Source organism: Quercus suber, unplaced genomic scaffold (assembly GCF_002906115.3).
Source record: "Quercus suber isolate HL8 unplaced genomic scaffold, Cork oak 2.0 scaffold_346, whole genome shotgun sequence".
NCBI classification, from domain to species: Eukaryota; Viridiplantae; Streptophyta; class Magnoliopsida; order Fagales; family Fagaceae; genus Quercus; species Quercus suber.
Window position 1 is genome coordinate 153,619 of NW_027069798.1, and position 12,055 is coordinate 165,673.

Here is a 12,055-nt window from a genome sequence, read left to right on the forward strand (position 1 = left end):
GGTGTAGTATTTTGGTTTTGTTGGAACAATCAATAGAAAGATTAGAAAGTCTCATTTTTGTTGACAAGTCTTGAACGTCATTGCAAGCAACTTTGATATATCATTACAAAATCCATTGTCCATGGCTGTCAGGAAGGAGATCTCAGGGTAAAATTTTCTGACTCACAAACCTCAAAAACAATGCTAACATAATAATTTTTTTAAGCGTCTGTTTGAGTTGTTTAGAACACGTATCATTTGCTTGATAAATACTTGAAATTGCTCTTTAACATAAAGTAGTAGAAACACATGTCATCTGCTTAATAAATGGTTAAAACTTCTCTTACACAAAGAAGTACAGAAAAAAGGGCGGGGGGGGGGGGGGGGGGGGGGGGGGGGGGGGTTATGATTGCCTTCAAAGCTAGTGCAACAAGAGGTCCAATGTTGTTAATCCTAAGTGGATGTTTAGGTGGGAGTGGGGTGTGGTGAATGTGGCTTTGGAACTAGTTCCTACTCCAGCAGGTGTGCTCGACAACGTCATTCCCCAAGGCACTTCTGAGCATGCAAGAGGTGTTGTACCCGAACACTTCCAAGCAAGGGCCAGGTGGTGGAATAAAGTGTGCTTATGCCGATTACCCACTTAGGTCTTTAATCAATACGAAGTTTGGGCCCGTGACTTTTGTGGGCCAAGGATGGGATCTTGGATAGGAAGAGGTCAGGTTCATGAGCCGCATCGTCATAATAGAGTCCCAAGCCCAAATGGATTCGGGTACAAAGTGTCATACAAACATGTATACGTATAAAATATAATATTATATATACTTAAATCAAGTCTTATGTTCACAAGTTTGTTGATAAACACATTATTATGTTTGAAGTTGGTTTGTTTAATAGTCGAACTTAAACTTGGGCTTGAGCTTGACTTGCTAAATAAACGAATATTAATAAGTTATTTCCCAGATTGAACTTGAGCGGTTGATAAACAATGAACTCGAGTTGTTAATAAACAATTTGGTTCATTTACAATCCTAATTGTAAGGACCAGATTTGATCCCTTAATCCAAAAGGTGGACGGATTTAGGCCCAAAAAGTCAAAAACAATGAATTTTATAGAGAATGAGTTGGAAAACTGTGCTCAAATGAATCATACAAACACTAAAATAGATTCAGATGACAAGGGAATGGAAAATAGACTAGTTTATATTGAAGAAAAATCGTCATCGACATAGTCCCAGGAGATCAATTCCTATATATTTCTCACAAGTTTGATTACACAGTTAGTTCTTGGTGCTACAGTGTTTTCTATGTCCTTTTTCTCAATCCTCCGTCTCATTGCCTCCTTACTCTTTTATATTAGGGATAATTACAATTTACCCACCTGTGGTTTACCTCGAATTTGATTTGCCTACCCGTGGTTTAATTTTTGACACTTTATCCACCTGAGGTTAGGTCCGTTACTCCTCCGTAACCCATCTTCAGTGCAGACATTACTCTAACACATTTTTTATCAAAAACAAAACTCAAAATAGATCAAACACTCCTTTTTCTCCCATAATTAAATAGTTTTAGGCTTATGTGACTGAAACTATTCCAAATCCAAATCCAACGAATTCCTTAAATTTCAAGGCATAAATAATTAAATACATAACCTTTATTCTATAATCCTTGTTAGAGTTTCTGAAATTATATAAAATAAAAGTTGCTAAAAGGTTAGCAAAATATATATATATATATATAAAATCCTTCAGTACTCGTTTCTCAAAAAAAAAAAATCCTTCAGTACTTTCTCTCTCCAATCCTTCAATCTCTCTTTCTCTCTACGCTTTTCTGATCTCCTCCATCTTCGACGATCCAGACCCATAGCTGAGCTCCACCCCACACCGATGATCAAGATAAAATCACCAACCTAGGGCCGCTGTCACACCACCAAACCCACGGGCCATAGCTGATCTACCATGGCAGGGGCGGTGAACTGACAGAGGAGGACAAGGGGTGTGTCTGGAGGCAGCTGATCCATCATGGGTATGGATTTGGTTTAGAAACGTGATCTTGAGGGAGGCGAAGTCCACCGATCCAACGTCGTTGCTGAGCCCTAGCTCCGCCAAGTCACGCCCCTCTTGGAAGTCTAAATTGGCCAAGGAGAATGCACCACCGTTTGATCTGACCTCCATCCCCTCCGAATCCAAGCTATCGCCAGCTATGGTGGCCAAATTGAAGAGTCCATTACCGCCGAGGCCACCTCCTTCAAATTCTCACAAAACGAAGCTCAGCATTGAAAGTCATGGGCTCGATGTAGGAAATTGTTGACCGATCTGGTGGCAGATCCGGTGATTCAATGGGTTCTGGGTTGTTGTTTAGCTTTGAAATTTTCACTTTGCTTCTATTATACCCAGCAAATCAAGTAATTTTTATTCTACTGNGGATCTGCCGCAAATCGGTCAACAATTTCCTACATCGAGCCCATGACTTTCAATGCTGAGTTCGTTTTGTGAGAATTTGAAGGAGGGGCCTCGGCGGTAATGGACTTCTTAATCTTTTTTTTTTTTTTTTTGGGTTTTCTTGTTTTGGGAGGAGAGAGACATAAAATGGGTGGAAAAAGACTTATTTACCCATTTTTTTAACAGAGGTGGGTTACGGAGACTAAACGGACTTAACCTCAGGTGGGTAAAGTGTCAAAAATTAAACCACGGGTAGGCAAATCGAATTCAAGGTAAACCACAAGTGGGTAAATTGTAATTATCCCTTTATATTATATTTTATTTTCATCTCCACCTTCCATGTGCATGCTAGATGGTTGGTGTTGATACTTATCCCATTGGCACTTCTCATAAGTTTTTATGTAGTAGCTATAAGGCTGAAAACCATTATTCAAGTATCACATCTACATTAATGCGACCAAAGAATTAGCTGCAGAACATTTAATGTGGTGGCAGCAGCTTTCTCCTAAGATATTTTAGGACTTCTCCCTATCTGACGTCTCTACAATGCTTATCCGCACCAACGAGACTTCTTGGAATGTTACCTTGGACGACAGACAAACTCTTCGAACCTCGGCATTGGTCAGTCGAGGATGCATTTATCCTCAGCTCACCCTTTTGAGCCTTTGTGACCAAAACCAACCTCTATTTACTAACACAGTCTCTTCTAATAAATATTTCTCTTCCTCGGACAACTCCTCATCCTCAGATTGGGCCACAGGCCTGACATACAAACTAATAATTAACTCCTGGGCCCAATATCCCTACAGTAACCACTAGTGAAATAATGATAGTTTTACCCATCTAAAACTAATTCAATAGTTGGGAGCCAAGGGATTATAAATTATAATGTGTCAAACATTTAAATTACAAAACTGCCCATCTAAAATTAAATCAAACACAATTAATACCCCTTCTGTAAACTTTGGGCCGAAAAAATTAATTGAATCAATTTCTGGGTTGGCCTTAGAAGTTAGAACCAAGAATTATTCAGAAACGTAGCACACATATTGGGCCAAGAGCAGCCCAACATAGAAGCCCAGGCCAATCACATTAAACAAGAATAGGGCCTAGTACGGCCCCCCCCAAAAAAAAAAAAAAGCGAAAAATGCCCAGGGACTCGATTGCAAATAACCAAAACAATAAAAAGTTAAAAACCCTAGCCTCCATTTCTATCTAGGGTTTCTCTAAGAGCAACAAACAGAGAGAGAGGAGAGCCACTGTGAGCAAAAGAGGCACAGAGAAACTCACTCGTCGTCACCATGGGTCGTATGCACAGTAGAGGGTTCGTTCCTGCTTCTAAATCTGATTTAATTTCACGATTTATAAATTAACTTCTCTGTAAACCGTTGATTTGTTTTGACTCTGATTTTTTATTTTAATGGTTTCAGTAAGGGTATTTCGGCTTCGGCTCTTCCGTACAAGAGGACCCCACCCAGTTGGCTGAAGACTTCTCCTCAGGATGTGAGAAACCCTAAAACCCAACTTGATTGCTGTATTTTTTATTTCTATTTGGATGTGTCAATTTTGAATTTATGTTAATCTTAATTTAGGGCAAGATAATCTCTGTTGGTTGGTGAGAAATGTAGTGATGGGTTTTTAATATACCAACAGCTCCACTCAATTAAGTTAGTGGGTTTATACAATTGGGGTTTTTTTTCTTTTTTCTTTTTTCTTTTTTCTTTAGTAAGTTATCTTCAATGAATAAAAATATTGCAGATTGTTTGTATTGTTATTTTCTAATGTCATTGTTTTTTTAGCCTTGCAAACAAACATTGTATTAAGTATTTTAATTTCTTGATTTTTTTTAATGGTAGGGTATTGATTTTTGTACTAGTTTGATGTATTTAATATATGGAAGATTAAGTATTTTGTGCATGATCCGAACATTTGTTGAATGATTAGAAGTTTGTCCACTGTATCAACTTTTGACTGATGTACTTTGCCATATGTTCAGTAAATTTTTTTTTCTGTAATTGTAATCAAAATGTCTTATGCCATTTGTTTTTCCATGACTGTACTGAATATTGGAGGAATGGAAACAAAGAATAGTTTAAGGTCTTGCTGATTAATCTTATGTTCTAAAAATGATACTGTTAACTTTTGTGTTTTGCTTTGAAATATTTCTGTGTTCAATATGAGTAGATGGTTATTGGAAAGGCTTTATATGGAGAATAATTTACAATGTCAAAATGTTATGAATAAGAACTATTTTTGTTGGTCTAGAAAATGTTCTGATTTTTTATGAGAATGCCGAAGGCTAGTGTGTAGGTGTGATTGAAACTAGTAATCTCTTTTTTTTTTTTTTTGATGGGAGAAACTAGTAATCTCTTCATGCTAGGTAAATGGAATCCTGAATTCTTGTGTTGTATAATATAGCTTTAAATTTTGTTCTGATTTTTCAGGTTGAGGAAAATATCTGCAAGTTTGCCAAGAAGGGTCTGACACCATCTCAAATTGGTGTTATTCTTCGTGATTCTCATGGGATTGCACAAGTGAAGAGTGTTACTGGGAGTAAGATTTTGCGTGTACTGAAGGCCCATGGTGCGCACTTTCTCAGTTCTGTTTTGCTGTGTGTTGTCTTAGATATAAAGAGAATGTTTAAATAAAGATTTTTTTCTATGGTTAGGGCTTGCTCCTGAAATTCCTGAGGATCTGTACCATCTCATCAAGAAAGCAGTCTCAATAAGGAAGCATTTGGAGAGGAATAGAAAGGATAAAGATTCTAAGTTTCGGTTGATTCTGGTTGAGAGCAGGATTCATCGCCTTGCTCGCTACTACAAGAAGACAAAGAAGCTTCCACCTGTATGGAAATAGTAAGTTTCTGCCCCTCTTTTTTATACAAGTATATAGATCATAGTTCTGCGCTGTTGTTTTTATGCTTAAAAGTAGGTATACACACGTGCACACCAGTATTCGGTGCTCTTGGTTAATGTCCGGAATAAGCTGATTGAACACATTTCATATGGATGAAACCTTGAGTATATTGGTCTTTTATGAATGAAGAAATTATGGTGAGGATACTTGGGTATAGCTACACTGCTTGTTATGTTGAGTACATATTTGATAATTGGTGTATTGGAGAAATCAGACTCTAGATAGTTATGTATTATAATGTAGTTGATTGTGTTAAAAGGTTTGGATTGTGGATGGATTACTATGTCAAATCTCTGTATTTGATTAGATATGATATCTTACAGAAATAGGAAATCAACAAAATTATGTTACCTCAAACTATGACTGTGAATGCTACAAGCACACCAATTTTCACAACATTTGACTTGGCAAGCTCTTATTGGTTCTTATTTGGGCCCACATCTAACATTGTTTTTTTACCTACTAATAACATGCCACATTGGTAAGTCTGATTTTTTTTATGACTAGACTTATTGTTTACTTTACCATTTGCCTGAATTATAAAAAAAAGAACAAATAAATTTTATTATTAATATAGAGTTAAATGTCCTCTTTAGCTTGATTTGTTGTCAGATATAAAAGGCAATAGTATTTCTTCGTGTTAGAATTCCATTCTATTAAAGAAGCTGAGGTTCCAAATATTAATGAATAAAACTTTTTAGTTGAGTTGATCATGTGGAGGATTGTGTTCTGTTATTGTTTTTCCTGTCTGGATGGCAATTTTTTGTTTATTCTGTGGTCTTCTTTAATTTGCAATGGTACTTATTTCTTGTTTCTTTTGGCAGTGAATCTACCACCGCCAGCACTCTTGTGGCTTAAGTTAGATGTTTTCTGGTAAAAGTTTTGGAGGCTCCCATGAATGTACTCTTGGACGAGGAGATTTAAATTTTTTTTTTCAGTACCCAATGGTTTGGCAGATTTTGTTGAAAGGGCTTTGTCAGGATAATTTTTATGGTTAAACAATTTGGCTGTTGGAATGCATTTGAGCAAGTTTCTTTAAATTTCTTTAAAAACATGATGACAATATAGATGCACCATTTATGATAGCAGAGTGACTTCAACAAAAGCATTTCTTTAAAAATTCAGATACTGTGCAACCGAAATATTACTGATGATGCAGTGTTGAATGATGAAGTAGGCTATGCTTGCATATAAACTTGGTGCCCGTACCAGCGTATGTTGTCTTAGGCTTGGTAAAAGAAGTCTTATTATTTATGGTAAATATAAAGAACAGTCTTTAAGTTCTCTAAAAGAACATCCGCAGCATTGTTTGTCAAATTCTGAGGCGTATTTCAATCAGAGTTTAATAGACTCAGTAAAAACAATCTAAAATTCAATGTTTGAGTTAGTAATGAGACCAGCCCCATCGGTTTCAGCTAAATTTCCCAAGAGAGGGGTAAAAAATGATTTACTGGTATGCAGTAGAAGCTGAGATGCTGATAGAATCAGAGAAACTTCATGTAACTCGCTTTGGTCTGAGATGACCCAAACGAAACCCTGACCAAAGCCAAACCTTTATATAGTTAAACGAAGCTCCCAAGTTTCGGTGGAGAGTCTGAGAATGAAGAGAATGATATTTTAGTGGAGAAGAGAGAGAAAAATTGAATAAAAAATACCCAAATATTAATAAAAACATCTCGCCATAGGCTTTTATTATTAGAATTTCACTGTAGTTCATACCCAAATTTTGTGTTTGGTGTGCTAAATACATTTGATGCTAGTGCTCAGTAGTCAGTGGCCTAACTTTGGAGCCCACCCGCTGGGTAAAGTTCAAGTTCAACACCAACAGAAGGAACGAAATTGGTAAATAACCATAAAATCTCAATTATATAATTAGTTGTCAATAGTTTCATACTATATTTTTTTCTAACATTTCGAGTTTAAGAAACTCGATTTAGGGGCTATAAATCGAGTATTTAAGGGTTGATTTTCATATTTTGATCAGGTCTGAGTTGGCACTTTTTCCACGTGGCATCCACGTGGAAATCGAGTATCTGAGACTCGATTTCTAAGCCAATATATATATCAGACCAGCTCCACCGAAAAAAAAAAAAAAAAAAAAAAAAAAAACCCCCAGAAGCAGCCCCAAGTCGGCAAGCCGCAGGCCGGCGCCAGCCCCAGGTTGCAGCGTGACCCAGGTCACCGCGCGACCCAGCTCTCCTGTTTCTGGGTTTTTTTTTTTCTCTGATGAACACATGCATTTGAGCTTGATCTTTTTCTGGGTTGTTTCTCTGTGATCTGATTATATTTCGGCGACCCAGGTCTTCTGTTTCTGGGTTTTTTTTTTTTTTTTTTCTCTGATGAGCACATGCATTTGAGCTTGATCTTTTTCTGGATTGTTTGTCTGTGATCTGATTGTATTTTTTTTTTTTTTTTTTTTTTTGTATTTCGGCTTGTACATGAGACTTGGAGAGTTCAAATTTTTTCAAATATTTTTGGTTTGGAGAGACTCAATTTCCAGGTGTTCTCCATGTGGAAAAATATGCCACATCAGACCATAGAAATCGAGTATTTGAGACTCGATTTACAGGCCAAAATCGAGTCTCAAATACTCGAGATGCTACTATATAATATAGTTTGCAAACCAGATCTACTAACTAGATAGTTAGAAAAAAAAAAATTAGTTTACTATTTTCCCCCCAACAGAAGAGAACCCATGTAACTGGTTCAAGTTCAACACCAAATTTTGTTAAAGCTTCTTCAATCAAGCTTGGATAAAGTTTGATAGATCTTAAATCTTCCAGCTCCAATACACGGATAATGTTGTAATGTTTTATGTAAGATGGTTTTGGAGAATGTTGTATATTATAGCATAATTTTTATAGAACTTTATTAGTAATCAATCTATCATAAAAAGTAACAATTATAAATTTTACACACATATCCATTATAATTATTCTATTGAAGCAACAAGAAGCCAAAAAAAAAAAAAACTTTGGAGGAATATTATACAATAAATTTGATATAGAATGAGTATTTCTATTTCTCTTACAAATGTTTTGTCAATCTTTGGTTTTTTATTTTGGCAATAGTGAAATAATGCATTTTATTTAACAATCCACAACCTTTTCGTGTCTCTTTATCTCTCTCCAAGGCCTTACCTGATTAGTTATATTAGTCCTTAATATTTTTTCTTCAGCTTTTAATATAACCTACCTACTATCCTCAAAACACACCTTTTGTAGACCCTGAGCTTTAGGAGGCTTGCATGTAAAACACATGTAATAGTTCTTTAAGTTTGCACTATTTCAGAAATTAAGGGTGTGTTTGGATCAAGGAAGTCAATACCATACCGGATGCTGTACCGGTTTGACTACTGGTACGATATATTTTGGATACCGATCAATACCGATGTATCATTTCGGGTTTACCGCTATTTTATATATTTAATATATACACACATACAAAATCTCTATTATAGAGCATATATTTATATTTATATGTTTAGTAGTTAAAGTTCACATAATAATAATTTAATTATTATGAGCACTTAAATTTAAATTTATAAGCATATAATATTTCACATATTGTTTATATCTAGCTCACATATCAGCCTATTAATTAATAAAAATATAAAACTATTGAGTGACAATAGATGAAAATTTGAAATAAAAGATGTCATTGAAATTTCAAACTTTTTTTTTGACCTCAAAAAGGTAAAATTATTTTATTAAAGGAAAAGTAATATAAGTATAATAGAGTCCATGGGTTGTACTAAACTGATTAGCTATGAGCCATGGACAAGACATAAACCAATAAAATACAACTCAAAATTCTAGCTAGTAGGCTTGAGCCCGTAGACAAGAAATAAACCAATAAAATACAACTTAAAATTTTAGCTAGTAGGTGCTTTGATTTGCTACCAGCAGTGCCTGATACTCATCAACTCAAATATCAATGTTTACACGTGTGGTGTCAGTATACACAAGATAAGACTCCAAGAACCACACAAAACAAAAGGACCAAGGGGTGGGTGCAGCACTGTAGTCTAAACAGCAGATAAGAAGAAGAGAAAAAAGAAAAAGAAAAAAAAGAAGGGAATTGAACGAACGAAGCTGAATGAGGAAGACGAAGGAAAAATCAGCAAAATGTTAACGACGACCAACAAAGTGGTGCTGAGCTTGAAGGCGACATGAGCCATTTGGTACTTTTATGTTTTGTTTTCTGTTTTCCTTTTTCTTTCTTTTTTTAAGAAGCTTTTTTTACCGGCCGGTTTTTACTTTCCGCCCGGAATGACCGATATTCGCCGGTACGCGCTCAGTACGACCGGTATTTTTTCCGGTACGAAACAAAGGGATATTTGTACCGGTTTATTAGCCGGTACGGTATATACCGGCCGTACCGGCCGGTACGGTACGAAATTAGCTTCCTTGGTTTGAATATCGCTTATTTTGCTGAAAACTGAAAATATTGTAGTAAAGTAATTTTTAAATATGTGAATAGTACCATGGGACCCATTTTTAATGAAAGTTTTGTTGAAAAAAAAGGATTTGTAGGTCCCGTGAACAATGCACAGGACCCACTGAAAAAGCCACCACAGCCACAGAAACAAGCTTAAAAAATAAATAAATAAATAAAAATAAAAAACGCAAAAGTGTATAATCATTATCCAAACGGGTACTAAGTTTCTAGGAGCACAAAGTTATTTTTAGAGTAAAGTCTTAGTAATGCGTTCAACAATGACAACAATAGATTTTATTATATATTGAAATATAGTAATGTAATATTTACAATTGACTAATTTATTTAAAGGGGAAAAATGTAACTACACTTCACCAAAAATAAAAATAATAATAAAAACAGTAGGTAAGATGTTGCAATTGGGCCTTGGCTCAAGTGGTAGAGGGGTAGTACTTAGCTACAAATCTTGCTCAACAAACATATGCTGAAATGATGACCACTATTTTCCTTCTGGCATCAAATTTGTAGTTCTAAGCTACCACCTAGGATTCAAAGCAAATTCAAATTAGTAAATTACAACATGCTTGACATGGGTTGAATAAGTCAGCAACAAAAGCTGGGACACTGCAAGCATGTATGCCACGCACACATATTGATACAAACATATCTATTTATGAAATGTTCACATGTGAAGTCATTTAAACTTATCCATAGAAGATTGAAAGAAGCAATAAAAGATATTTCAAGATATACATGACACTATTAGCTTACTGTGTCAATGTGGTGAGCTTTTTTGAGATTGTGGGTTGGGCTGCCTCCTGCCACACTATAGCCTAAAGGTTCTGGGTAGGAGAGTCAGGATCAGTCCAATTGCAACTCACTTTGAACCAGCTTGTCTGCAAACTAAAGCCTCTTTGTTGAAACTTTGGTCATATGCCTGTGGCAGATGAAACTATTACAAAAGAGTTACGGCAAACAAGCATAATATAACAACAATAAAGGAAAAGCGCTTATTGTTAGTCAAAACAAGCAAAGAATTCCCAATTAAAGAAAAGAGCAACACAATAATAGAAAACGCATTACAAGAAGAAAATATAATAATAATAAAAGAAAAGGTAACATCGATAGTTAATCAATAAGATTTAAGGAGAAAATGTTAGTTTGCCGTGCTTAGTTGTATTACGAAACTAAGACCAAAGAGAAAACCACTTCTTCAATGTGGATAACCTTATAGGAAGGTCGTACTGTAGAAATTACCCACTTTGAGAAGATGAGCCTAAATGGCTTATGCCTAATAAATCCTTAATCCTTAATAGAGGGTAGGCTTTTAGAGAGAGAGATAACCTATTGGTGAATATCTGCTATCATGCTCTTGCCTACTCTCTGTTTTTCTTTCCCACTGTTTTCATTTTTTAGGTTTTGTTACTCTGCTTTTCCCTCTTTTCTTTTTAGTTCTTGCTTGTGTGATGTTTTTCTTCTGGTGTTGTGGTGATGTGGTCGTTGTAATGTTGTGTTACTGTGCATGGTGGAGGCTCCTTATATATTGCCTACCATGACTGATTTTTACTATTTTACCCCTTAACCACTTTTGTCTGGGTGTGTGTGTCCTTCTAAACCACCCACTGGTCTGTCAGCTGTCCAGCCACCACCACTTACCTGTGTTGGCCGTGTCACATCCCATTACCAGAAAAAGAAATCTATTTTGTTTGCTTGTTCACTGTGGCATTCCCATCCGAATAAGGGTGGGCATTCTCTCTCTATTCCTCATGGCATGCACCTAGTGATTCCAACTCATTTTTTCCTCTTTTGGGTGGTATATCATCCTAGTAGGACATTTCCCTCAAAAGAGTTTGAGTGGGAACCCTAGAATAGGCTTTCCCTTCTCCCCATCACCAGACCATACCCTTTCTTACCTCTGACCCATGGCCCACCACTCTTATAATGGTTAGGTACAAGTTGGTGGTACTTGAGCCTTGTGCGTGCTCCACTTTCGTGTGTGTCCAAAGCTTGTCTGCTGCTCATGCATTTGCTATGGCTTGAAGGCTTGTCTGTGCATTTTGCTGCTCATTCTTGACCTCTTGTGGCATGAACGAGTTTCTAAGCCTTCATTCTTTATGACTTGCTTTCTTCATAGGCTGGAACTTGCTTGATTGTGGGCTTTTCTCTATTCAAACTATTCTTTGCTCCTTCCGTAGACTTGCTAACATTTCTACCATGCCATTCTGTTATTCTTACCGTGGCATTGCTTGGTCTATGCTTACTGGGTCTCTTTTGGGCCTGCT

General features: G+C 36.3%; 1 protein-coding gene across 1 annotated transcript; it reads left to right on the top strand.

Moving 5' to 3' along the window:
- Positions 1-3,605: 3,605 nt before the first annotated feature.
- Positions 3,606-6,373, top strand: LOC111997675 (small ribosomal subunit protein uS15). The gene is made up of 5 exons (XM_024029790.2): positions 3,606-3,741; positions 3,848-3,920; positions 4,862-5,000; positions 5,086-5,272; positions 6,158-6,373. Exons 1-5 carry the CDS (start codon positions 3,719-3,721, stop codon positions 6,189-6,191), a joined length of 456 nt encoding a protein of 151 aa, XP_023885558.1. The 5' UTR covers positions 3,606-3,718; the 3' UTR covers positions 6,192-6,373.
- The last annotated feature ends 5,682 nt before the right edge of the window (positions 6,374-12,055 follow it).

What these genes read in the sequence shown, in the direction of transcription:
- LOC111997675 (XM_024029790.2), top strand. Translation starts at nt 3,719, where the DNA reads ATGGGTCGTATGCACAGTAGAGG. An exon ending in TGAAGACTTCTCCTCAGGAT is followed by an intron (nt 3,921 to 4,861) that starts GTGAGAAACCCT and finishes CTGATTTTTCAG; the next exon opens with GTTGAGGAAAATATCTGCAA. An exon ending in CTTCCACCTGTATGGAAATA is followed by an intron (nt 5,273 to 6,157) that starts GTAAGTTTCTGC and finishes TTCTTTTGGCAG; the next exon opens with TGAATCTACCACCGCCAGCA.